Source organism: Phodopus roborovskii, unplaced genomic scaffold (genome assembly GCF_943737965.1).
Source record: "Phodopus roborovskii unplaced genomic scaffold, PHOROB, whole genome shotgun sequence".
NCBI lineage: Eukaryota > Metazoa > Chordata > Mammalia > Rodentia > Cricetidae > Phodopus > Phodopus roborovskii.
The window spans coordinates 7099130-7126627 of record NW_026126639.1 but is presented as its reverse complement, the minus strand read 5'-3'; the positions used below and the strand labels follow the sequence as shown (position 1 = coordinate 7126627).

The window sequence follows — 27498 nt, the reverse complement described above, 5'->3', positions numbered from 1 at the left end:
AGAGAGATCATGGTGTCCCTGAGCACAGTAGTAGGTCAAACGTAGGTTTGAGTAGTTGAATTGGGAGACAAAAAGCAGAAAAGGATGTATAGTCTGGAAAAATTGTTCAGTTGCTAAGGAATAAGTGAGTTGGAGAACAGGTGTAGAATTGTTAAGGGGAAGACAGAATGGGTAGAAAGGAGTACGCTGAAGTGAGGCTCATGGCTGGAGTATCTGCATTGGGAAGACCAAAGCCACAATTTTGAGATCAGCCGAGGCCGTAAAAGAGAGATCTTGTATCAAAACACAGGGAGGAAAGTCCCTTAGAGTTAAGATTTCACAAGTAAAGGAAATTGGTGTGGGGGGGGGGGAGTCAGAAAATGCGTTGTTTTCTTTATTTTTACTCTGATGGCTTCGTGCATAAAGAACTGAAATGGGCAATGCTGGAGTCAACCCGTGACATTCTGTCTCATTTTGTAACTGTTTTTGTTTTTTCAAGACAGGATTTTTTTGTGAAGCCTTGGCTGTTCTGGAACTTACTCTGTAGACCAGGCTGACCTGGAACTCACCGAGATCCACCTGCCTCTGCCTCCCGATTGCTGGGATTAAAGGAGTGTGCCACCACCATCGACTTTTTTTTCTTTCTATCTTCTTAAAACCCAGTTAACTGAACCAGTATATCTTGAGTATATGCCCCTGGGAAGATCACAACCCCTCAGCAGCATTTGCCCACAGTCATTTCTACTGTGTGTGCTTAGAACCTTCTTTTGGGTTCAGCACAGGAAAATTTTGCTGGTATTTCTATGTGTTGCAGTTGTGGATGGAAATAGTGTAAACCCTTCTTGCCTTTCATGATGAAAATCTGGACATTTTTGGCACTCCCAGTCATATAGCTTTTTTTACCCCTGTGTTTTTACACTCCAAGAACATATACGTATACTCGATTGCCTTTTTATTAACGGAGCCCTTTCATATTGTCATAATATGATATCTAAACACATTTTTAAAACGTTCCATGAATGAATGGCAAGATAAAGCGTGGCTCTTATACACTGAAGGAATCCTCGTCTGTAGGCTACATGATTTCAAGGTCCCAGAAAGTTTGTCTTGAAAAAGCTCAAATGTTATTCCCAGAGGTCTTGAACAAAAGGTATCACTCGGTTTAGATGCGCCTAATTTGCAGCAACTGTAAGTAGATGCCAGGCCAACTAAATTGGCTTTCAACGGTGGGTGGGCAGGCTCGGGTTTCCGTACAGCATCATGGCGGCCGCCTGCGGGCGTTTAGGGGTGGAACAAATCAGAGCGCCTTTCCCACAAAACCATAACTTCCTGCAGGAGGACGGCGCTGCAAGGCCGGTTGTAAGTCCGGAGCGTTTTCCGTACAGCATCATGGCGTCCCCCACAGGAATCTGCGCTACGCGCGCCAGGGGAAGAAGCTGTCGTAAAGCAGTCGCCTCTTCCTCTTCTCCCGCCTCCCACCGGCTGTCGTAAAGGGTGAATGGAGAGAGAGTTGTGGGGGGGAAGGAGGGAGGACAGGGGGCGCGGAGTCAGAGTGGCGCAGCAAGTAGCGGCAGGCGGCGGTGTGGGCGGCAGGGGTTGGGGGTGAGGTGGTTCCCTGTGGCGGACGCGGCCCGAGGGGGCCAAGAGACACCCCGGCTGCCACCCGGCCTGCTGGCCCTGGGGCCGGAGTCCCCGCCCGGGGACATGGACCTCAACCGGATCATCCAGGCGCTGAAGGGCACCATAGATCCGAAGCTGAGGATTGCGGCCGAGACTGAGCTTAACCAGGTGAGCAGCGGGCCTCCTCGTCCTCCTGCTCCTCTCCCTTCCCTCTCTCCCTCCTCCCACCCCAGCCTGAGACTCGGACCCCTGCGGAGCAGCTGGAGCACCTGTTGGCCATCCGGTCCTTTCTTGGTGCACTTGCCCAGCCCACTTGGACAGTACAAAGAGGCTGCGAAGCCTTTGCCAGTGTGCTTTGGGTGTGATTTCTTTTCCGAAGCGCGCTTACGCGGGGACGCGGTGGGAAAATTCAGCAAAGCTGAGCTAGCTTTTCTCCGGACCCGCCCTTTTCAGGTGTTGCTGTTGGAAACCCTGCCTCTCGCCTGCTTCTGGCTGTGTGGATCATAGCAGAGTTTTGCTGGAGCGCTGGGCAGTGCTGTCAGAGAGGGTTCTAGGAAGAGCACGCGGTTTCTATGTATCATGTATCTTTCCAAAGACCGGTCCAATAATACGGTTCCTATGTATCATGTATCTTGTCAAAGACTGGTCCAATAATACCCATCTGAGGCATTTCTTCCCAATGCTGAAATGTGTGAGACTTTCCCTTAACCACTCTCCATTCTGCTAAACAGTCTTGGCATTGTTCCAGTGTTACTCCCAATATCATCATCATCATCAACTTCTCCTCCTTCTCCTCCTTCTCCTTCTCCTCCTCCTCCTCCTTCTTCTCCTCCTCCTTCTCCTTTTGTCCCTACTCCTCTCTCCTTTCTTCTTTCTTTTTGTCTTTTTCTTTCTTTTCTGAGACAGGGTCTCTCTATGCATCTGTGACTGGCCTGGAACTCAGCGTGTTAAAACAGGCTGGCTTGGAACTCAGATCCTCCTGCTGCTTCTGCCTCTCTGCTTCTAGACTTCTAGGATTAAAAGTGTGTGCCACCACATCTAGCCCAACATTTCAAGACTGTAATAATCATAAGCTCTGCTTCTGCACTTGTAAGAGGGATCACGGGCCCCTTACTAAAAAGAACAAATTAAAATCCCCCTGCATGGCTTGACAGATGTTTGAAGTTGCTACAAGTGTGAAGGGCTATTACTTAATTAGTGGATCTTAAGGAGTTTCCAGGGCCAGCCTCTGCTTCTCTGGAACTATTGGGCATGGGGATTATGGGGCTACATCCCTGATTAATTCTGAAAAGCTGGTAGTGGGAGCAAGTTTGTATGTTAACTGGCTCCCCGAGGCAATTCTGTGCCTCCTAAAGTATAAGGATACACCTTGGCCAGGATGTCTGTCCTAGTTGAGTTTTAAAAAGCACGTGGGTTTTGAATCTTTTAAAGAGATATTAACTGAAAAATCTGTGTGGAGTTTGAGGTGTATGTGAATCCAGGGTCCCTAAGAGATAAGAAGGAGAGTTGAGATCCTGTTGCTGTCTACTTGGCTCTGCTGTAGAGTGTTTAACCAAGAATTCTTGAGATCCTATTTGATTTCCAGCCCTGCTCAAGCCTGTAATCCTAATACACACAAAGTTGTATTGAATGAAAGGCCAAAAATGAAATGCTTTGATGTTTCAAAAAGGAAAAGACTGTCACCCTAGAGTAAGAGACAAAGTCGGTGCCAGTCTTGGACTTTGTAGAGTCCTGCCTGCCTCTAGTAACAGTCATTAGGATTTAGTTCGTAAGACTGCCCTGCGGGCTGGACTTAGAACCTGCTGGTGTGCGCAGGGGAGGCTTTTGTTTGACACCTCTCTCACCGTGTTGCAAGATGTCCCTTTGATAGTGATAACAGGGAATGGAACTTGGATGCCATGTTATACTTTCTGCCCATAACCAAACCTTGCTTTCTTCTCATTCATCATCACATAAGTGCAGTTTATATTTGGAATCAGAAAAGGCTTGAAGCCTGCAGGACCGGGAGAGGCTCAATTCCATGCCCTCTTCATAGTGCTTTAATCCAAATTCTGTCTTTACTCTTCCCTGCTCCCTATCTGTTCATCTCGCCGGAGACCATCTTCTTTGTTACTTAACGTTTTAAAGTGTGAGGCCCTAGGCTCATGCCTAGCACCACAGAAACCAACCCAAAACAACAGGGTAACATTTCCGTGTCTTGTTTTGGATTGTATTATGCTTTCAATATGTTTTTGTGCTTGGAGTAGAAAAATTAGATACGATGTTATTTTATCATTAATAAGGTGTGACTTTGGTATGGGTTTTGCATATTTGTCCCGTAGCACCTGTCTTGATGCATGAGTAAATAAGCATCTACTGTAAGGGGTTAGAGCTTAGCTCTTTTACGTTTCCCCCCTGGAAGGGTCTCATATAGCCCAGGCTGCCTGACCTTACTGTGTAGCTGAGAATCCTCCTGTCTCTACCTCCTGAGACCCCTAAGTGTGGTTGGTGTGGTGCTCACTCTGTAGCTTGGGACTCTGTGTGTATTTACTCCTGTTCTTGCCCCTCCTCTCATCCCTCATCTCTTTGAGATAGTGTCTTGTTATGGAGCCTATTCCTCCTGCCTCGGCCTCCTGTGTGCTGGGATTATAGGTGTATGCTGCCTTGCCTGGCTTTTTATTTCTTTCGGTGGTACAGGGGATTGAGCCTGGAGCTTTGCTCATGCTAGGTTAACAGTTTACCATTGGACTCTTATTCTCAGCCTAAAAGCATTTGCTTTCATTACCAAGTTCTGGAATCCCTGTTTTATGTTTTATCTTTTTGTGGTGGTGCTTATTGGGTCTAGTATCACACGTGTGAGGCATGCACCAAGCCACATCCTTAATCGTCCATTATTTTCTTTGCCCTTTAAGGGAGTTTGCTGTTAGGAATGATGAGTTACTTGCTGATTTGTGTTCTAGGCATTGGTGTGACCACATGCTAGTTGGGAGAGACAGGTTAGGAGTTCTGCAGAGAGCAGCCTACAAGTGTATTGGAATAAATAGATGGGGTGGTCATTTTCTGAGGAGACCTGGATGTTGAAACAAGAAAGACAGGCCAAGCACAGGGCAGGAGCAAAGGGAACAGCAAGTTGAGAAAAGGTTCATCCAGCCCATCAGCTGGGGACTAGAGGGATTAGTGGGTCAGAGACCAGGAACCTCAAGTCTTGGCATTGTATGAGTTTTCATAAAACGTAGAATTTAAGTTAGAAACACAACAGTTTATTTTCAGAAAGCTTCACAGACACAAAACAAATGTACCCACGAAGTCTTTGAGGAATGAGTCATCTTTTTGTTAGACACTTGAAGCCCAAAGAGGAACAATGATGGGGTATTATTGTGAAGGAAGTGGCCTGGGAATGCATTTGCATTTGCCCTTAAATGTTTAAGCTTGCCAAGTTAACATAGGCCAAATCACCAAAGAAGTCAAGGTTTCAACAGTTCCTTAAAATGGCCAAACAAATTGCAAAACAGCAGTTCTGAAATGTGTTCAATGGCAACAATTTTAGTAAGTAGCATTCATTAGTCCAGGTGAATAGGTTATTTTGTGTCTATGTAAGAGTTTTAAAGAACTGAAGTCAGTTTTTATGATTGTAATAAACTGTAGATGTTTGATTTTTATTTATAAGATCTTTCACTATCCGAAAAGCTACAAATCCAAATTATTTTTAAAATATATATGTTGAAGTTGTAGAAGACTGAGCTAAAGCAATATTAATATTTCCCTCATTTAAAAAAAACTGCCATTAAACTGGGCGTGGTAGCACATGCCCTTAATCCCAGCACTCAGGAGGCAGAGGCAGGCTGATCTCTGTGAGGTTGAGACCAGCCTGGTCTACAGAATGAGTTCCAGGATAGACAGGGCTACACAGAGAAACCCTGTCTTGGAAACAAAACAACAACAACAACAACAAAAAAAAAAAAAAAAACCCAAAAAAAAAAAAAAAAAAAACCAAAAAGCAAACAAACTGCTGTTAAGTCGTTTTTTCTTTCTTTCTTTCTTTTTTTTAAACCAGGTCTCGCTGTGTAGTTCTGGCTGGTCTGGAACTTGCTATATAAACCACATTGGTCTTAAAGAGATCCACTTGCTTCTGCCTCCAAGTGCTGGGATTAAAGGCATGTGCTGCCTTGCCCAGCAAAAAGATTTATTCTTAATTATCTGTCTGTCTGTCTGTCTATCTAATGTAAGAATACATATATATTAATAATGTGTGTGGGTATGTACACATAAAATGCAGGCTGCAGAGGCCAGAGTTATCAGATCTCCTGGAGCTTGAGTGACGGACAGTTATGAACCACCTAATGTGGGTGGCTGGGAACTGAACTCAGGTGCTTTGCAAGGGCAGCAAGCACTCTTAATGGCTGAGCCATCTCTCCAGTCCTCATGTCTGTTTATTTTGAGACAGGATTTCATGTAGTTTTAAACATATTCATTTTTATTTGTGTGTGTGTGTGTGTGTGTGTACACGCCAGTGCTCGAGCGTGCCTGAGGCGGCCAGGAGAGGGTATTGGATACCCCGGAGTTGGGGTTAGGGGTGTTTGTGAGCCACCTGATGTGGGTATTGGTGACCGAGCTTGGGTCCTTAGAGCAGCTGGTGCTCTTAATGACACTGTGCCATCTCTCCCGTTTCCCACACCTGCTGTTAAAAAAGCTACTTTAAAAAGTTTTGTAGTTTAAATTATGGATAAAAAGGAATTTACCTTTTTTTAATTTTTTTTTTTTTTTTAACTTATTTGTGAGATAGAGTAGTCCTCCCTGGCCTGGAACTTGTTTCTATTCCAGGCTAGCCTTGAACTCACAGAGATCCACCTGCCTCTGCCTCATGAGTGCTGGGATTAAAGTGTGTATCACCACACCCAGTTGGAGAAGTTGTTTTAAAAAATTGTGTGGAGAGAGAGAGATTAGCAATTAAGAGGCGCTGCAGGATATTTGATCACACTGTGAACACTGAGATTGCATTAATTACTGGAAAAACCTGTTTCTAGCTGTGATGTGGCTCAGCCCTAGCACACACCTTTAATCCTAGAGCTTTCTGCTTGAATGTTGTAAACAGCATTAAATAAAATCAACCGTAGGTCAAGAGGAGCAAGCAACCAGTTGACAGGAAGTGAACATAGTTTTATTAAGAAAAAAACTATAGGGCAAGAGGGAGTCAGGAGGACAGATGGACACACAGGAAGTAGAAGGCAGGGTCCTTCATTTTAAAGAGTTATTTTGAGATGCTGTAGGAGAAGGAAGAGGTTTCTAGGACATCAGCTGAGGAGGAAGGTCAGCTGGGTGCTTTCTATGAGCTATCAGACTTTCACCCCAACATCTGGCTCCTGAGTCTTTATTGTTAAAATTGAATGATAACTTTGTTAAAAATGAACCTGAGTTCAATTCCAAGCACCCTCATGGTGGTCCACAACCATCTGTAACTCCAGTTCCAGGGAATCTGATTGCTCTTCTGACTTCTGTGGAGACCAGACACATATGTGGTGCACAGACAGACACACATGCAAACAAAGCACTCATACACATAAAAATAGATTGAAAAATTGAGTGGGTTAGCAAGATGACTTAGTGGGTAAAAGTGCTTGGCTTTCCTAACCTATGACCAGAGCTTCATCCCTAGAACACAATAAAGATGGAAGGAGAGAATAGACTCCATAAGTTGTCTGCTGACTTCCACATGGGTATGGGTACACACACACACACACACACACACACACACACACACACACACACACACACACACGAGTGACCCACCTCCCTCCCCCCCCTCTCTCTATATATATCTATATCTATGGAAAAATTGAGTGGCTTACTAACTTAGCTGTGTCTCAAACAGTGACATTGCCCATATAGGCTTTAGAAGACAAGCTGAATGGATCCTACGAGGTGTTCAAGGTCTGGTTTCTGTCCTTGAGAACTTTTGGGACTTCTGAGAATGCTAGTAGGCAGGTTAAGCAGAGCTCCAGGGATGTGCAGGGCTGTGGGATGTTCAATACTAGACATCTGTGTAAATATGGTCAGAAGGAATGGGTTCTGTGTTGTTTGTGCCCATGGCCAGACTCAGGAGCAGATCAGAGTAAACAGCCTATGCATGCAGTGGTCCAGGCAGCAGGTTGAACAGAAAGTTATTAGCATGGACTCTTGGGCATCATGATGTTGAGAATGTGCCTAGCAGTGTCCATCCTCTGTGCTCCATGCTGCACTGTCCCACTCAGGACCATCCTCTCTATAGCACATGGAATTTAAAAAAATCATGTTCTATCTCCCCCACCCCAATGTTTGGACTTCTGTTTTCTGAAGATGACATTTTGTTTTCTGTTTGTCAAAAAATACATATCGAGAAAACTAAAGCCCAGATAATCTGGGAGGAAACATTTGTGGTGAGTGGGTTATGTTAGTTGCTTTTCTTCTTCTAGTAACAAATACCTGATAAAAGCAGTTTGAGGGAGGAAGGGTTTGTTATTGAGGGTGTAGTCCATCATGGTAGGGAAGGCATTAAGAGCTTGAAACAGTTACTTACACTGCAGTCCGCAGTGAGGAAGCAGAGAGAGCTAAATGCTGGTGTCAGCTGGCTTGCTTCTTTTCCTTAAGTGCAGGACCTTGGCCCATGGGTTGATTCAGCCCACATGTAAAGAGTGTCTTCCCATCTCAATTAACTCTACTACAGACTTCCTTCAGATATGTCCAGAGGCTTGTTTCAGAGGTGAATATAGATCTGTCACTGTGACAATCAATATTGGCTACCACAAAGGTCAAATAAAAGGTAGAGATTGTAAATCCATTAGTAGCTCTTAGAGTTGATTAATAAAAAATGAAATATTCCCCTCTCAAAGGAAAAAGGGTATAAGAAATTCGTAGAAGAAATGAATGGCCAACAAAAAGGATCTTGAGTAACAGGAAGTATCATTTAAAATAGTAATAAGATTTTGAAGTTTTAAAGGTTCTTGTGGAAGAGCTACCTACTACTTTGAGGGGAGCATTTTGGTAATATATGTCAAACATCATAAAAGTACTCATACATATTTTTTATTCATTAGTTATAAGAATTTTTTACTCTTAAAAGTATTTTCATAATCTTCATTTTACCTCAGAATTTCTTTAATTGTTTATGGTTTTTCTTTTATTTGGACAGTAATGAATGTATTCTGTAATGGTGCTAGTAGGTTTTCAGAATGCCCTGTTTTTACAAAGCATTTCTTTGTAATTTCAGTCCTACAAGATTATTAATTTTGCCCCCAGCTTGCTTCAGATCATAGTCTCCGACCATGTGGAGTTCCCAGTTCGTCAGGCAGGTAAGTCGTCTTTTCAAGTTAATGAGAGTTCTACTTTAAATCTAAATAGTTATAATGTGCTGTACTAAACCTTTTCAATGAAAAAAAATAATAATAAAAAAACTTAAAAAAAATGACTTGTACAAGATCATGACAGTTAAAATTCCAGCATAGATCCCAGGAATGACCCCTAAAGCCCCACCTCTGTGGGCAGGGTTGCTGGCAGTTGATGGCTGCTGGAGGAGAGAGTCACTGTCTTTTGGGGATGTGTGGCTGCTGATAAGTTGTCTATTGTAAGAAGTATGGGTTTTTCCTCCCGGCCACTGCTGGTCTTGTCCTGCCGCCGCGCCAGCCCCAAATAATACACAGAGACTCTGTATTTGATACAATGCTGTTGGCCCGGTTACTTGTTTCTTATCGGCTAGCTCTGCCTTAAATTATTAACCCATTTCTGCTGATCTATGTATTTTCACATGGCCTTCTCTTACTGGGGAGGCGGCTGGCGTCCAGCTCTCTCCAGACTCTCCATCTTGACTCCTTCTTACTACTTCCTATTTCCTCCTTGTCTCCTAGTTCCTCCTATCTTCCTTTCCTATTGGCCAACAGTGCTTTATTATTAACCAGTATGAGAAACATATATACATAATGGCATCTCCCATCAGTCCATGCCTCAGTGGATGGCCATACACCCATGTTCATAGGGCATCACTGATGTGACTCAGGGCGATTAGTAATAGCAGCAGAAAATAGAGAGGAAATGAAGATGGGAGGGAAATGTCCTCTCAGTCACTGGGGGAGTTGAAGGGAGGTGATGGAGGTATCCATAGTCGGATTTTGTCATCAGGGACTGTCAGCTCCCCATTAATGACATGGAGACTCATTACTAGTTATGAAAGCTCGACCGATAGCTTGGGCTCGTTTCTACAACTTTAAATTAACCCATATCTTTTAATCTATGTTCTTTTATGTGACTTGGCTACCTTTAATGATATGCTGCTTGCTCTGTGTCCCTGGTGTCTCTTCCCAACTCCGCCTTTCTTTCTCCCAGCATCCTCTGTGCCTGGGAGTCTTGCCTAGCTATTGCCATTCAGCTTTTTATTAAACCAATCAGAGTGACACATTTTCACAGTGCACAGTAAAATTTTTCCCCAACAGTTTTCCAACGTCCCTGTGTTTGTGCTCAGTTTGAAAACATGTATGTGGTTTCCAGGTCATTCTGTGTCACTTAGGGTGTCCTCCAGCCTGGTGCAATGCTCCTGCTTTGACTCCCACGAGACATTCTTGAGATATTCCCATTTCCCCTTCCCAAGCTGGCCCTTTGTACCTGTGAGGTTTTCCATCTCTGCTGGGCATTGCACCCCACATGGAAGGCTGTCCAGCTTTTGTGTTCCATGAGATGTGAGATTGAGTTGAAGTGGTCTTCCTGATTCCATCCCATCTGTTTTCCTCTTAAAATCAGCTGCCATCTACCTGAAGAACATGGTGACACAGTACTGGCCGGACAGGGAGCCTCCACCAGGAGAAGCGATATTTCCATTCAATATCCACGAGAATGACCGACAGCAAATACGGGACAGCATTGTGGAGGGGATTATTCGGTCCCCTGATCTGGTGAGGTAGGCCGTGCCTGTCTATGTGATCTGAGGAGGCAGCTGGCCTTGACTGGCACTGACCTTCAGCTGTGTGTGTGTGTGTGTGTAGCTTTTACTTTTTTCTGAGACAGGTGTGTATGTCAGGCTGGTCTCAAGTGTACTATGTGACCCAGTGATGGCCTTGGACTTCTAGTCCTCCTGTCTTCATTTTCAAGTTCTGGGATTACAGGAGTATACATGCCACCATGATGGCTCTGTGTAGAGTTGGAACTTAAACCCAGGACCTCATGCATTCTTTTTACCAGCTGAGCTATGTCTCCAGCCTAGGAAATAAGTTTCTAGTTCCATGAGTTGGACAGCATAGCTGTGGAGCCATGCATTTTGCAATCTTAAAACAGAAACACCTTTGATTCAACATATGATCTAGGAATGAAGGTTTCTTTGCAAGTGGAAGGGGAAGGGCAACAGATGAAGCAGTGTTGGTGGGCGAGACTGTTTAGTCAGGTGCAATTATGATGAAAATAGAGGAAAAGAAAGGAGATTTGAGGCTGGCAACAGGAAGAACAAGCGTTGAATTGGTGTGTGGTTAATTTTCGTAGCTGGGAGAGCACAGGCATGCTCACTGAAGAGCAGCATCCTTATTCTCAAGGGTTGCCCACGTGTTCTGGAGCCTCTCAGAACCATTGCATGCTCATCTGTGAAGACGCTTCTTCCTGGTCTCCTCATCTCCCAGTGGTTCTAAGCAACATGGGAGTCTTGCTCTTGGCTTGGAGTGAGAAATGGACCATGAGGACCATCTCAAGATGAAATCTTAAAAAAATGAAGTTTTGACTATACTTTATGCCAGTGTTGTTTAAAGAAACAGCTGCTGGCAGTAGACAGAGGATCCCTGTTTATTCTGAGACAGCCCTCTGTGGCTTTTCTCTCCCCAAGTCCTAAAGCCACCCGAAGATGCTTTGTCTAAAAGTATTGCAGAGGAAATTGATTTGGTACCATAAGGAAGATACAATATGCTGCTTAAGTCTTTCCAGTTTTTGTGGATCTGAGTTACTGGATATTCAACTGAATACTAGTTTATTTTTTTTTACAATTTGGAATCTTGTGACTGAGGATGTAGCTCAGTTGGTACAGGACTTTCCTAGCTTGAGAGCTTGGGTTATTCCCAGCACTGCATACAGTGTCGTTTAGTGTGGTGTAGTGGTCCGCGTGTGGATCCCAGGACTTGGGATGTAGGAGCAGGAGGATCAGAAGTTTAAGATAATCTTCCGCTACATATTGCATTGGAGATCAGTCTGGGATGCATAAAACCTTCTCACAAGTAAACAGCCAAACAAAAACTATAATTTGGGTCCTGATTTTGTCAGGTTAATTTTCTTTCTTTCTTCTTTTTTCTTTTTTTTTTTACTTTTTAAAATTATTTTTTCTTATTGTACATATTGATCCCAGTTCCCTCTCCCTCCCATCCTCCCATGTCCTCCAACCCCCCTCCCAATCCCATTCCCCACCCACTCCACAGGGAGGGTGAGGCCTTCCAGGAGGGATCATCAAAATCTGTCAAGTCATTTGTCATGCACCAGGGATACATCCTGGTTCCACTGTGAAAGGTCCTGAAGACTGCCCATGCCTTCTAACTGAGATCCACATTCAGGGGGGTCTGGTTGGTCCAATGCTGGTTTCCCAGCTATCAGTCTGAAGTCTATGAGCTCCCCTTGTTCAGATCAGCTGTCTTTGTGGGTTTCTGTACCCTGGTCTTGACCCCTTTGCTTATCACTCCTCCCTCTCTGCAACTGGATTCCAGGAGTTCCTGCTCAGTGTTTAGCTGTGGATGCCAGGTGGTGGTGGTGCATGCACTCAGGAGTTCAAGGCCACAGAGCTAGATCCAGAACAGCTAGGGCTGTTACAAGAGAAACTCTGTCTTGAACACTGCCCCCCCCCGGCCCCCCCCCCAATTTTTTTTTTTTTTTGGATAAGGTGAAGGTTTTTATATATGTGAGGACTTTCCCCCATTCTGTTTATTTTCAGTAGATTGAGTCACTGAGAAGGTTTTTTTAACACGATCACTTTTCTTCACACCGTTCATATATACAGTCCTTTGCTGCAGAGGTTAACAATATATACAGTGGTGTCCCATGTGAATACATCCCCTTAGATGCAACTAGATGATCTGGTGTTCACATGTTTCTCAATGTTATCCATGCTTAGTGGTGCCTGACTGTAGGTGTAAAGGGAGTTAGAGAACGTTATAAGACTATCCGTAGTTCTTTTGTGGATAATACTCTTTAACTGTTTGCATTTTCTTCTTGCCTTGCAGAGTCCAGTTAACAATGTGTCTCCGAGTCATCATCAGACATGATTTTCCTGGCCACTGGCCTGCAGTGGTCGACAAGATAGACTACTACTTGCAGTCACCAAACAGTGGGAGCTGGCTTGGCAGTTTGCTATGCCTGTATCAGCTGGTGAAGACCTATGAGTAAGTTCATTTCTACTGGCCAGAGAGAGCCAGTGTCCTGTGGAGTCGGGCCCATAGAGCGGTCTGCTGTGGGGTCCGGTCACTGTGGAAAATGCCGAATCAAACAAGGTTGATGCTTTCACTTGATGCAGTCGCTCAGCGGCACTCATATTTTCTGGTGCACACCGATGATTTCTGAGGTGATGAGTGACATACTGTGCAGTGTAACATGCTTTCTTTAGCTGCTGCTGTAGATATACCTCACTTACAGAAATCGGATACTTTCCTGGTGAGAAAAGGTAGAAAATGATGAGCTTCCTCAGGGCATTTCCATGGAAGTTTCTGGTGAGGGTTGAGACTCTGATGACAGTTAATGATAATTTTTGGGTTTTAAGATAGCGCTGCTTTTTTATGTGCAATCCTTTAGTTTCTCTTTGTCTTGAGACAGGGTATTAACTTGGTAGCTCAAGCTGGCCTTGAACTCATAGCTATCCTCCTGCCTCAGCCTGCTGAATGCTGAGATTACAGCCCAGGTAATTTTCTTTCTTTAAGATGATAGTTGAGACAGTTTTATGGAATTTCTATTTAGAAAATACTTTAGATTGGCCACAGTAGAAGTGAATGGAGAGCACCCAGGCTTACAAGGTACATCCACTCTCAATGTAGGATGATATGAGAAAAATTTCTCTGTTATTTGCTGTACAATATGATGTTTAAGCTAGTGGATCAGCTTTCATTTTATAGAATGAATTATGGTTTGATAAGAGTTAACTTAAATAATAGAAAACTTCCCATATAAAATTATTAGTCTTGGACTTTTCTATCTTTCTTCCTCCCTCCCTCCCTCCCTCCCTCCTTCATTGATGCATAGCAAACCAATCCAGGGCCTTTTACGTGAGCCACATTTCCAGCCCTTGGCATTTTGAGACAGGTTCAGGCTGGCCTTGAAATCATGTTCTTTCTGACTTATCTCCCAAGATCTGGGATTGGAGGTCTTCAGTTTTGGACCCTTAAACTAGTCCCAACCTTCTAAGAAAGGTGTTGTGTGTGCCTGAACCAAGGCTTTATTCTCTCAAAGTTCCTTCCAACGTTACTACAGCAGCTACATAGAACATTTAAGCCTGATTTTGCATGTTTCTGACTTTATGTGGTTAATCATTGTTCCTAGCCATTGGGAAAGGAGAAACGCCATCACCTTCTTTATTCTCTGTCTTTGCTTATGTAGATACAAGAAAGCAGAGGAAAGAGAGCCTCTCCTGGCAGCCATGCAGATATTTCTGCCGCGAATTCAGCAGCAAATCCTGCAGTTACTTCCTGATGCCTCCCATTACTCTGTGTTGCTGCAGAAACAGATTCTGAAAATCTTCTACGCTCTCGTTCAGGTCAGTTCTACTTCAGAAGCATGGAGCCTCTTATTTGTGTCTACCTTGTAGAAATGTCATTATTTAGAATCATATATTTTTAAGATTTATTTATTTTTATTTCATGTGCATTAGTGTTTTGCATATGTGTGTGTGTGTGTGTGTGTGTGTGGTGTGTGTGTGTGTGTGTGTGTCTGTCTGTCTGAGGGTGCCAGGTCCCCTGGAACTGGAGTCACAGACAGTTGTGAGCTGCTATGTGGGTGCTGGGAATTGAACCTGAGTCCTCTGGAAAAGCAGCCAGTGCTCTTAACTACTAAGCCACCTCTCCAGTTCCCAGAATCATATATTTTTTACCTTAGGAGAATCAGGCTCACAGAGGTTAACTCAGCCATGAGCACTGGTTATGCAGGTTCAGTTTGGTGTCTGTGGCTGTTTTCTTAGTCTAAAGTTCCAAGTCATAAAGAACCCAGGAGTTGCTTGAGCTTAGATTCAAGGTGCCCTTCTGCAGGTCGGTTGTGATTGTATGAAGAGAGGAAGGAAACAAAGAGTCCTTCTTCATGGGAAATCACACTGATGCCCTTTCCTGTTCTTTAGCCAACTTCAAGCCAACACAGATTTAGTGGCTCATTTTAGTGGGAGGGTCTCTGTAGGCTCTACAGCAGGAGGGGAAAATGGTCATGGTCAGAGAAAAATGAAACTCAGCTCAGCCAGATTTTGGTAACCACCAGTGCTGAGCCAAAACTTCTTGGAGTCTGACCCAGATCATTTTACTTTAGCTATATTTAAGCACAGCACGATTTTGGAAAAAAGTATTCATATAAGAATTAACTCAGCCCCATGACTATGGCAAAGCTTAAGACATGTTCACATTGAAGTTCTTAGTAAAGTACTAAGTATATGGTTTCATCTGTAAGATGGTTTCTTGTCTTAGAAACATTGCTCAGGATAAGAACTGAGGTAAACTTAATGCCTGTTGGCCTGGCCCTGAGATATCACAGACGTCACTTAGGCTGTTGTAAAGTACAGGTGACATCTCTCACAAGGATGAGTCTCATGGCCTAGAAGTAAAGCTCAAGGTTTTAGGGGGAAAAGTCTGGGATAAACAAACACAGTATTTTGGGGGATAAGGGCAGATCCTGGCCCATCAGGCAGCAAAGCATTACCAGGTTATAAACTACATTTTCCCCAGCATTCCAGGAAAAACAGCTAAATATCTTCTCCCCGTGTTGAGATCAGTTGTGTGTTTAACTTTCTCTGGCTTTTCCAGCGCTTATCTGTGTGCACAAGTTTTCTCTGATTTAAGCCAATCCCCTTTTCTTACGTGGAACTATAAAGGGTACTAGTATGGTAATTAAGAAGTGGGGTCAGCCTAAATGTGATGCTGGATTAAAGTTCTCCCCTGTGCTTTCTTTCTTGACAGTCCCTGTGGCAGGAGGGTGGTTGTTGAGCTGGGAGGCAGCAGGGGAGTTGGAATGGGCTCTTTCTTGTTTTATTTGGCTTGGGTGCCTTTGGACTATTTTAGGGTTATAATAAAGTTTCCTCTCACAAGTCTTTGTTTTGTTTTTAGTTTTTGAAACAGGATTTCTCTGTGTGGCCAGCCCTGGCTGTCCTGTAACTCATTCTGTAGGCCTGGCCGGCTTCAAACTCACAGAGATCTGCCTGCCTCTACCTCCTGAGTGCTTGCATTAAAAGTGTAGCCACCTCATGTTGCCTCATAATTGTTTAATAAAGCCAGTTGAAGGCAGATTTTTTTTTCCCCCCTTTTCAGGATAAAAGGAAGGAAGGAAATCTCACAAGAGAGAAGAAAGTAGAATATCAGGGAAATACATTCCTCCACATTTTCTGAGGTGTTTGGGAAGAAAGCTTCATGGCTTTTCTTGTAGAGTTAGAATTAGATATCTCCCTCAGCATTGCCTACTTTACACTGGGGCATTGCAACAACAATGTATTTGGGGCTGGACTAGCCTTTCTTACTGGGTAAACAGAGCCAGGCGCTGGTCGGTAACATGAAGGCTCTGGTCATGAGGTTTCTGTGGTTTCCTTATGTGCTTGGCTTACTAACAGGAAAAAAAAAAATATCTTTTAAACACATAAAAACAAAACAAAAACAAAAGATGAACTTCTCTAACATCTTTTAACTGTTTTGGTAATCTGTTATGTATAAATACAGTAATGTGCTCCATTGGAGGCAAAATAAAAAAAAAAATAAATAAAAGTGAGTCGTGAAATTGCAATCATGATGAAAGGGAAAATTGCCTGGCTGGGTTACAGAAGGCCCCTGCTCCCAAAGGTCTAATGCAGTGAGACTGATTATTTTGTCTTAAGTAGTGTTTGTTTTGTTTTTGAGACAGACTCCCACTGTATAGTCTAGGGGGGCCTCAAACTCACAGCAGGCCTCCTGCCTCAGCCTTCTGAGTGAGGGGGTTACATGTGTGAGCCACTGTGTCTGGCTCGTAGGTGTGAACTTAACATCCACAGCGGCTTCTCTCCCCTCCTGCTCTTCCTGTTCTTGAACTTGGGCTTTCCAGCCACAGTGTGAGCGCTGTGAGACAGAGTGATGTCTCTCTTAGGGTTATGCCGTTAGCTCTTAGCTAGGGACAGTAGGACAGTGGGCACGGAGGCCGTTACCTGTAGCATGGAGGCACAGCAGAGGTGATGGAAGCCTGAGCAATAGTCATCGCAGGCCACACACTAGAGGATGGGAATTAAAAAGTGTTTCTTGTGAGCTCCTGAGGTGAAGATTTTTGTCAGAGTGCTTATAATTAAAAGTTTGATACACGAAGACGCAAGTCGTGAAATAAATGAAATCGTGTGAAATAAATGGGACATTATTGACATTAAATCTTTCTTTGTAAAGGTAGACAAGAGAAACAGCTAATGACATGTATGTTTCTAAATTTAAAAGACTTGTATATAAAAGCCAGGCATAGGCTGTACATGTCTGTGAGCCTCATGTTTTCAGAGTAGAGGTGAGAAGATTAAGATTGTACAGCTGTCTTTGGCTCCATAAGGAATTTGAAGCCTGCTTGGCTTACAAGAGACCCTGTTTCAAAACACTTCCAACCGATCAACTTGACAAACAAAAAGAGAGGCCCAGGTGTTAAGAGTTCTTACCTGGGACGTATGAAACCCTGGGGTCGGTCCCCTGTGCTATATAAAACAGTTGTGGTGGCAAACACCTGTAATTTCAGTATTCGGGAGGTGGAGCAGGAGGGTCAGGGGTTCAGGGTCACCCTTGGGAGACTTGTGGGCTAGCCTAGCATACGTGAGGCCTTGTTGCCTCCTGCCCACCCCCACCCCCAGTATGTATTTGATTATGGACTTTTAAAGTTAAATTTTAGGCTGAATCATGAGTTGCTGTTTCTTGCTCCAGTTTAGCTATCTTGTATATTGTAACCTGATAGAAAGCGCTGGCTTGTGTGGGCATGATGATGACTGTCTGCTGCTGTTCTGTTTCCTAGTATGCGCTGCCTCTTCAGCTGGTCAATCACCAGACCATGACAACGTGGATGGAGATCTTTCGGACCATCATTGACAGGGCGGTCCCTCCGGTATGTCGGGGCTGTGAGATGCGCTCTTTGGAAAACGAAACTCCACTATCATATTAGCTAGTAAAATAATGTAACACATAATTAATAATGCTTACTTTTAGAAAGTCAGATCAGCAAGAATATTAAAACAGTAACTATATTTAACTTAAGCTGTTTAAAACATTTTAAACCTTGCTACATATCTCTCTAGTCTTTTTTTCCCTTCATGCATATTTAGAATTTTACTTATAAAAATAGTATATGTAGCTATACCTTCATATTTTATTTTTCATCAAAAATGAAATATAAATATTGTTAATACTTTTCTGGTTGTAACTATTTTTAAAATGAATTTTTATTCCACCTTTAAAATTTCTTTTTAGTGAGTGTGTGTCTGTATGTGTAGGTGGTATGTCATGTGGAAGTACACCATGATGTATGTGTAGGTTAGAGTACTCAGTGAGTGTGTGTGCATGTGTGTGTATGTTGGTGGTATGTCGTGTGGAAGTACACCATGCTGCATATGTAGAGATCAGAGGACCTTGTGGCTCTTGGGGATCAAACTCAGGTCATCAGTGTTGGTAGTAGGCACCATTACCTACTGAACCATCTTGCTGGCCCTCAACTGTTTTTGTACTGTCATTTTAATGTAGTGCTTCATTGCTGGGATGTTTGGGTAGTTTTAATGTTTAAGCTTTTATCTCTTAAGAATGTGATGTAAGTGCTGGGTGGGGTGGATTCAGTGGCAGAGAGGTTGCTTCCTGAGTGTTGGGCTTTCGATAGACCTCGCAAAGCAGGAACAGTGCTCAAGCGTGTACTTTAGTGAACCATGGCTGAAAGTGATTGCTGCAAGTGCACACTGGTTGTAAACCAGCTGTTTCGCAGGTAAAAGTGTCTCAGTGTGATCTGTGGTAGCAACAGTAATGCCTTTCCATATGTCAAGTTAACTTGAGTTGGCCTGAAATCCACTGTTCTTTCTGTCTGTATCTTTTATTTATTTGCATATTTGGGTTGAGACCAAGGACTCTCACATGCTAATCATACTGACATGTCTTCTCCGTTGTCCATATGTGAAACATTTCAAGTTTTAATGTGTCCATGTAGGCAATAAACAGTTCAGTGATTTTTTGCCAACAGTCTTGTTTGTGTTGACCGAATCAAAACTGGGAACTTTTCTCATCCTCCCAGAGTTCTGCTTCTCTTGAAAATCAGTAGGAATACCAGCACTGCCAGGAAAGATTTGCTTAATTCGCTTCACTCTTGTATTTACGGTTGTGAGCCTAGCCTTTAACGGCTGAGCTATCCCTCCAGCCCAACTCACTTAATTCTTAATTAGCCACCTGTAAAGTAGATAGAGTGTATATTCATATAGCAGGCTCGCTTTGAATAGCTATGACTTCATCTGTACCAAAACTTAGGCTGTTTTTGTTCACCAGCATAGGGAAAAATCTGATCTGGATGTTCTTCCCCATCTTAGGAGACTCTTCAGATTGATGAGGACGACCGGCCAGAGCTGGTGTGGTGGAAGTGTAAGAAGTGGGCACTGCACATCGTCGCCCGTCTCTTTGAGCGGTATTACTCCACTTACCGTTTTAACGGTGCCACAGTCGGTGTCTTGGTATTGGGTATGCTAGAATTGAGTCGCTCCCTGATGGTTTTGTCTTTAAAACCATGGAGAGCAGCTGGGCCTAGTGATGTACACTTCTATCCTAAGCCGCAGGGAGGTGTGTGGTGGGAAGGGGGGTCGTGGATGGAGAGTCATTCTCAGCTACGTAGTGAGCTGGAGGCCTGTCTCATGCAACTGAAAACCAGACCAAACCAGACCCCAAAACCCACAGAGGGCAAAGTTTACCAGCTGTTCAAAGTAGGCTTGTGCCCACTGCCCTAGGGATCATAACAAAGTAGGTAGCCCTCTCTGTCTCTTTTCTACTCTGTACAAAACATGGAAACCTTTTAATTTTTACCCCCCCCCCCCAACCGGAAATATTCAGAATTTATGTAGAAGGCACACATGGATACTTGGCTACATAAGAAAGTCAAATTTATTTTTAAAGGCTTTTATTGAAAACATGTTAGGTATAACATTTTTATTCCTTCTAGGAGTTAATTGATTTAGAAATTAGAAATTTCTGTTCAAAAGAGTTCCTCTTGATTCATATTGTATCTTGTGGAGGAAGAGCACGTGTTAGTTTTCTGGCCCAGTGGACGGCATCTTTTAATATCTGTGTTTAAACTAGCAAGGATGCTGTATCTTTAAACTTCACAGTACTTAGATATTTCTTTCTTTTTAATTTTAAGGTATGGAAGCCCGGGAAATGTCACGAAAGAATACTTTGAATTTTCTGAATTTTTTTTGAAAACCTATGCAGTAGGAATTCAGCAGGTAATAAACTTAATGCTTTTAGAATAGAGGAATGCCATTTCTACCTGTTTTAAAGTAGCTTGCTTACATGGTAATTCGTCACACACTCACAGAGGATGAAATGGCAGCTGTGGGAGTCTGGCACAGGGCAACCAGCTTGAGAGCCCTGTGTCGCCCATACGCTCCCACCAGAGCTGCCTTCATGGACTTGGGGGGGGGGCGCCTCAGAGGGTGATGCAGACCTCTCTGTGTTCTTACCAGTTTTTGAGCTTCCCCTTGCCTGTTTGAAGACTTATGCATGGTGAATAATCTATCTCCAGAGTAGTCTAGCTTAGATATCAATGAATACTCTCAGGTAAGAACATACACATGTTCTTGGAGGGTGGAGTATCCATTCCACATAAGGGAAACGTGGAACTCATGAGACTGTTGATGTTAATATTTAAAAACTTTAAAAATTGCAAAGGACAGTGAGCTCTGATTGGTGCATCAAATATTGCCAACTGAATCATGATATGTTTGCTATTTTGTATTTAAATGATAGTTAGTAATTAGCTGTGCCAGGGCCTTTGTAGGAAAGTCAGGACTGCTTAATCAGACAGAATCCAAGGCTTCAATGATACAGAAGGTGTTCATATGTTTTTCATAAATCTCTCAGTAATTTGAAATTAAGTACTTACGGTGAAACAGTTTCTGAAAAGTACTTGATATGGTGTTCATGAGATCCTCTATAGGGGAAATTAGTAAATAATAAGTGAAATTATCTATCCAGATATTCAGTTGTGTCTTTGGCTCTGCTCTGCTGCTGTTAAACTTCAAGAAGTGTCGTAATGTTGATGTCTCTTGAAGTGTGTTTAGAATTTTCTAGTGTCATTTACGCATGCATGAGTATAGTTGTATTAAAAAATGAATGTCGTGTCCATGTGGGTTTGCCAGGAATGTTACCCAAGATGTATACTCTTGATATTTAGAATTAGTTTACTGGCCAGAGCTGTCAGCTGCTGCTGTCTTGAATCTCCCCTATTGCTGTGGTGAGGACCACACCCATTCAGACCATGCCAGACACCAGAGGAAAATGGCAGTGGGCAACATCCTTGCCCACCCGAGATTCACCCATCAGTGCGGTGGGTGCTGGTGGGCTGATCCCCTGCAGTCAGGTGCCGCCTGCTGCTCCTCTGACACGGCCACCACAGGTGTTTGAACCCCAGCTGCGTCAGGACAGCCCTGTTTAATATCATCTTCTCAGCTGCCATTGCAGGAGTTTCTAAGTGATAGTTGTACTTCTTAATTAATCTAGATTTTAGGTAAGTGGGATACAATTCATACTCTGATTTATAAGTTTTGTGCATGTTTTGAAAGATTTAGCAACGCACTTGAAGCCTGACGCACAGTGAAGTGATGGGAAGCAGGGGCCTTGTGCTGTCCCCAAAGGCCCTTGAGCCGCCACAGCCGCTTCTCAAGGTTCTTTCTTATAAGCAAGAATGTGATCGGCCCGTAAGAAAAGTCAACTTTGTGTTATGTTACATAGATTGTCTGTGGCCTGACATTATAAAATACAAACATGCTATATTTTCTTCTCGGAACTCCATGCTTTAGGGTTTTTAACTGTCAAAGTGTTTTCCTATCTGGAGTTTATTTTGGTGTGAAGGTTAGTTAGGGATCTAGTTTAATTATTTCAAAGAATAATTGGTTATATCAGCTGAGAGTCCTACATCTGGATTGGCAGGCAGCAGGAAGAGATAGTAACACTGGACCTGGCTTGCGCATCTCAAACCCCAGAGTCCATCTCCATTGTCATATTTCCTCCAACAAGGCCGCACTTCCTAATAGTGCCACACCTATGAGCCTGCAGGGGGGCTGTTTTCATTCAAACAAGCACACTAGCCATGGACTAGAACGTAGACCTATTCTGAGTAGCATATAGGTTAGAAGTCAGTGAGATATCTCTTAGCTCAGTGTAGCATCTCAAAAGTAAATTGTCTGCATGAGCTTTCTCAGAATCTCCCCCAAATCACTATCTCTACAGTATTTTATGTCATGTCTTAAGCACCCCTTTGCTCTTTAATGTGGTAATTGTTCTGTGTTCATCTCCCCAACCCCCACCTGTTTTCCTGTAGGTACTACTAAAAATTTTAGACCAGTACAGGCAGAAAGAATATATAGCCCCTCGTGTTCTACAGCAAGCATTCAACTATCTCAACCAAGGGGTTGTCCATGCTGTGACCTGGAAGCAGATGAAGCCACATATACAGGTTAGTGTTGGTGGCTCTCTTACCACTGTTGGTTAAGTTGGGTTTTCTAGAGAAAGTGGAAGTGTTGTTTTGTCCTCTGTTTTCTACTTAACCTCTGTTTCCACTAACAATAATTACTAACAAGTACAGTCTTACAATGAAGGGCTCCCAAAGTTCAAGCATTTGAGGAGAGAGAGAGATCTTCAGGATTGTGGGTTGGGAGGCTTGGAGTGAGGTGATAATCATTTTATTTAGCCTTGGCTTCTGCTCTGTTTTCTTGACCCTTGTGTGAAAACATTTTGAAAGCTGCCCAGCCTTCAGCTTTTAAGTGTTTAGTCAGCCCGAGTGCTCGGCTATTGCTGTCTTATCTGGATGTGAATGCAGGCTGAGAAGGATTACTGTGGCTCTGGAAAGACTAATGTTGTGGGTCTTGTTGGGATGGCCTGAACCCAACTGTTTTGTTTGTTTCCCACCTTAGAATATCTCTGAAGATGTGATTTTTTCTGTGATGTGTTACAAAGATGAGGATGAAGAGTTGTGGCAAGAAGATCCATATGAATACATAAGGATGAAGTTTGGTAATTGAGACGACTTTTCCCTCAGCATTTCCTGGTCATGTAAACATGCCTAATTTGTATTTCTAAGCAGTTCTGCTCCGTACGGTGAACTCTGAAATTCGAAAAAGTTTGATGTATTCTTCACCAAGGAGCTTGATGCCGTTGGGTGCTGGAGAGGAAAGCAGCCTTGTTCATCTCTTTTGGCAGAGCTAAGGTCCTTGTCGAGTGGTTTGTCACCCAGGCTGTGTGGATGACATGGAGGGATCACCTTTTCTGTGGTTTTACTGCATAGCACTCATATTCTGGGATAGGCTTGGGTCCCTGTATATGTCAGAAGCACCTCAACTTGATTTGCTTCCATCTCCCTTGGATTACGCATTCCACCAGGGAATAGGGTTTCCTTTATCGGCCTCACTCTGTATAACCCAGTTCCTTTGGGGATCTTTTTGGCTTGGTTCTTTCTAGAAGCTGTTGAGCTGAGTAGGTTGTCTGATAATGACTCGCCCTTTCTCAGGGTAAAGCCCTGTGCAGATGTTATCATATGTAAGTGTGTATCCTGGAGCTGAGATGTGTCAGAGCAGGAATGTTAGTTACCATATCTATTTACTTTATTTTATATTCTTTTTTCCCCTCCTCATTTCTATGTTCTCCTGGTCTTGATTGGCACTAGTCTAGTCTGCCTTCAGTAATGTTGAAGTAAAGACTGCTATTTTAAAACTGAGGTATGTTGAAGGTGCTGTGAGAAAGTTGCTGTTCACTTGTTGAGCCAGGTGTCCAAAGTTCCAAAGTTGACTCCTGCCAGGGCCCGCCTCGTGGGACGTTGAATGATTGCAGGAGGAGCGTTCTCCCTCTCAGGAAAACAAGGGAAGGACATTGAGCATCTCCATTCTCTCTCCATTCTGCCCCCTCCTTCGAAAGTCATTGTCCTGTGCAGGATTTGCTTCCCTCTTCCCCTGTCTCACGTGGCCTTAGGCTCCTGGCAGTCTTCACGACTCAGTTTTCCAAGGGCTGCATTTGTAGGGATGTGCCGTCTTGCCTGGAAGAGTGAGCCTAGGGCTCCACGTGTGATAGGTCTACACCGAGCTAACCTCCAGCCCTTACCCGTTCTTCAGACGGCTGACACTAGGGCTCCACGTGTGATAGGTCTACACCGAGCTAACCTCCAACCCTTACCCGTTCTTCAGACGGCTGACACTAGGGCTCCACGTGTGATAGGTCTACACTGAGCTAACCTCCAGCCCTTACCCGTTCTTCAGACGGCTGACACTAGGGCCCCACGTGTGATAGGTCTACACTGAGCTAACCTCCAGCCCTTACCCGTTCTTCAGACGGCTGACACTAGGGCTCCACGTGTGATAGGTCTACACCGAGCTAACCTCCAACCCTTACCCGTTCTTCAGATGGCTGACACTGTTTATTTTTATTTTTTTAAAAAACATTTTAGTTTATGTATGTGTGGATGCCTGAGAAGACCAGAGAGAGTATTGTATTCCTTAGAACTGTGGTTATGATTGTGAGCTGGCTGGTGTGGGTGCTCGGGAACTGAACTTGGGTCTTCTAGAAGAGCAGCAAGTGTTCTTAACCATTGAGACATCCACATTAACTGCTCAGCTGTCCTGGGATTAAAGGTGTGCATCACCACAGCCAGGCTTAATTCTGGCATCTTTTTTTTTTTTTTTATGCTATAATGCAATAATAAACAAAGCTCTTTCATGTTTGCTCTCAGCCACTTGCTCTACTGAGTAATTACACACTTCACCAACTGGGGCTGGAGAGATGGCTCAGCAGTTAAGAGAACCGGCTGCTCTTCCAGAGAATCCAGGTTTGATTTCCAGCATCCACAAGGTGGCTTACAACTATCTGTTAACTCCAGTTCCAGAGGGTCTGACTCTCTCTTGTGGCCTCTCTGGATATCAGGCATGAATGGGGTATCCCGATATGCATGAAGGCAAAGTCTCATACACATATACATATACTTCTTTTTTTTTTTTTTTTTTAATTTATAAGTTGGTTAGAAGAGTATTGGTAACTGAGAAAAGTCACTGAGGAGTTTTCCCCTGGCATGATAGAGCGGTTCGTCTGTCAATTGACACAGGTGTTGTGTTTTCAAAGGACCACTAGAAAGAAATTTATTGCATTCCTGTCTAAATGTACTGACTAATATTAAAACGGTTTTTTTTTAAAAATAATATTCTGTAATCAGATTTGTACCAGTCCTAAGAACAGTGTGTTTAGATGTGGTGAAAGCTGACCTGAGCTCAGGCTTTGATGCCGTGGAAGCCTAAGGCCAATGATACAAGCTTGCATCCCTGTGCACCTGTGACTCCGCCTCTGTGAGAGGCGGGGCTTTCAGCTATGAGTGGGATACCAGAGGAATTGAATCCTAGCGTAAAGTTATAGTGTAGTCCTCAGCGTGGAGTAATTACTTTTGGGGGTGGGGACTTGGGAGACAGGGTTACTCTGTGTAGCCCAGACTGTCTTTGAACTTGATCTGTATTGCAGGCTGACCTCGAACTCTCAGAGATCCACCTGCCTCTGACTCCTTAGTGCTGAGATTAAAGGCAAATGCCGCCACCACCACTGCCACTGGCAACTTTTCAAATTCTTAATGAAATTGTTGTGAAATTGTGGACATTTTCATGGTACTAAGTGGTATTTAAGTACTTCAGCATTCAGCACATGATCTGTTGGATGCCAGGCCCTCCTTAGAACCCTCCCCTGATCTTCCCTCTGCCTACCTGCTGTATAGTTCATTCATGCCACCTCTATCTCTTAATTCCTAGAGGAGTGCTCGGCACATAGAACACCCTGAGCAAGTTTCTGTTGCATTTTGATAGAGGTGAAGCACATTCCTGTGTTGAGAGAAATGTGTATCTGAGCTGTATTGCTTTTCTTTAATCTTACCGCTTGAAAGGTTGAACACATGGCGTTTGCTGAAGATTAAACCACAGATTAGATCAGATTGTGCATGAGAACTCTGGGACCACGACCTTAGCGTCTTTATTCCGTAATCCACTGGCCGGGTTTGAAGTCTGTGTGATAAAGAGTTGTATTTTTTATTAACAAGACTCATTTTGACGTTTTAGATATTTTTGAAGATTATGCTTCCCCCACCACTGCAGCCCAAAACCTCTTGTACACAGCTGCGAAGAAAAGGAAAGAGGTACACAGCTGACAGCAATGAAAACTAGCTTGCATTGGCTTGACGCTCTAGCGATTCATTATCATTATTACCTACAGCCTATCATTTTAAAGGTTTTTTTTTCCCCCCAAGTAAAAGGTTGAAGTATCTTTGATACCTTTCTCTTGAGCTTACAGTTGATGAATAAAGCACAGTAAATATGCTTTAATTTTGAAAATTAAATTTGAAAATGTGCATCATATTTAACATGGTGGTGACAGGATGGAGATTCATGCAACTTGAAATGGACTCTTCTGTTTCTTTAGGTGTTGCCAAAAATGATGGCGTTCTGTTATCAGATACTAACAGACCCGAACTTTGACCCTAGGAAGAAAGATGGAGCTCTGCATGTGATTGGTTCCCTGGCTGAGATTTTGTTGAAGGTTAAGACTATCAATTTCTTTCTTTCTTTCTTTTTTTCCCCCCTATGTTGGAGGGTATTTGTATAGTGTATATGTGATAATGTGAGTGTTCATGTGTATACACACGTGTTTTGAAGGCCAGGGTGAGGTGTCTTCTTCCTCTGTGGCTCCCATTATTCATTTTTGTTATTTTACTTACTTTATATGTGTGTGGGTGTTTGTCTGCATGTGTTGTCTGTGTACCATGTGCATGCCTGGTGCCTGAAGAAGCTAGAAGGAGGTGTCAGATTCCCTGGAGGTTATGAGGTTGAACCTGGGTCCTCTGGAAGAGTAGCCAGTGCTCTTAACTGCTGAGCCTTCTCTCCAGGTGCTATGTATTTGTTTTTAGGCAGGTCTCTCATTAGTTTGGAACTTACCCATTATTAGACTGGCTGGCCATTGAGCTTTGGGGATTTGCCTGTTGCTGTACTCCCCACCACCCCCACGCTTGGATCACAAATATGCGCTGCTACACCATTACTCCTGGCCCGTGTGGGAATCCCAGTTCGGGGCCACGTGCTTGTGTGGCAGACAGGTCACCAAATGAGCCATTTTCCCAGCTCAGATGATCAAGACTTGAAGCCGCTAATCGGCTCAAGTCAAACAGAGTGTGAAAATTCTGGGTGACTAATTCTAATTGACTGGCTTTACTGTAAATATCCTTTCCTTTGCAACTTACATACATTTTTTAAAAATATACTTCTTGTTGTATGTTTGGGTTTTAAAAATATCTTAATTTTTTTCCAGTGTAATGTTTTTATTGGTTGTTTGGGAATTTGACATCATGTGCTCTGATCACACTCACTTCTCAGTCCCCCCACCCTTGTGACCTCTCCTTCCCCCCAAAAGAAGGAAAGAATTTGTTGCTAAATTTTCTACATGTCCCTTTGTGTGTATGTCCCACCACACAGGGACAGAGGTCAGAGAGCAGCCTGTAGGGTTGGGAGTTGTT

The 27498-nt window shown here is 43.5% G+C and overlaps 1 protein-coding gene across 1 annotated transcript in view; it reads left to right on the top strand.

The window, feature by feature from the left end:
* The first annotated feature begins 1498 nt into the window (after positions 1–1498).
* The window catches only part of Ipo8 (importin 8), a 50116-nt gene continuing 24116 nt past the window's right edge, over positions 1499–27498 (top strand). Inside the window, exons 1-12 of the mRNA XM_051173368.1 lie at positions 1499–1767; positions 8822–8903; positions 10342–10498; positions 12786–12944; positions 14149–14305; positions 17746–17835; positions 19292–19386; positions 20113–20197; positions 22294–22428; positions 22886–22985; positions 26051–26127; positions 26412–26528. Of these exons, the coding sequence (XP_051029325.1) occupies positions 1684–1767; positions 8822–8903; positions 10342–10498; positions 12786–12944; positions 14149–14305; positions 17746–17835; positions 19292–19386; positions 20113–20197; positions 22294–22428; positions 22886–22985; positions 26051–26127; positions 26412–26528 (1338 nt within the window). The 5' untranslated portion in view covers positions 1499–1683. The remainder of the gene's footprint in view (positions 1768–8821; positions 8904–10341; positions 10499–12785; positions 12945–14148; positions 14306–17745; positions 17836–19291; positions 19387–20112; positions 20198–22293; positions 22429–22885; positions 22986–26050; positions 26128–26411; positions 26529–27498) is intronic.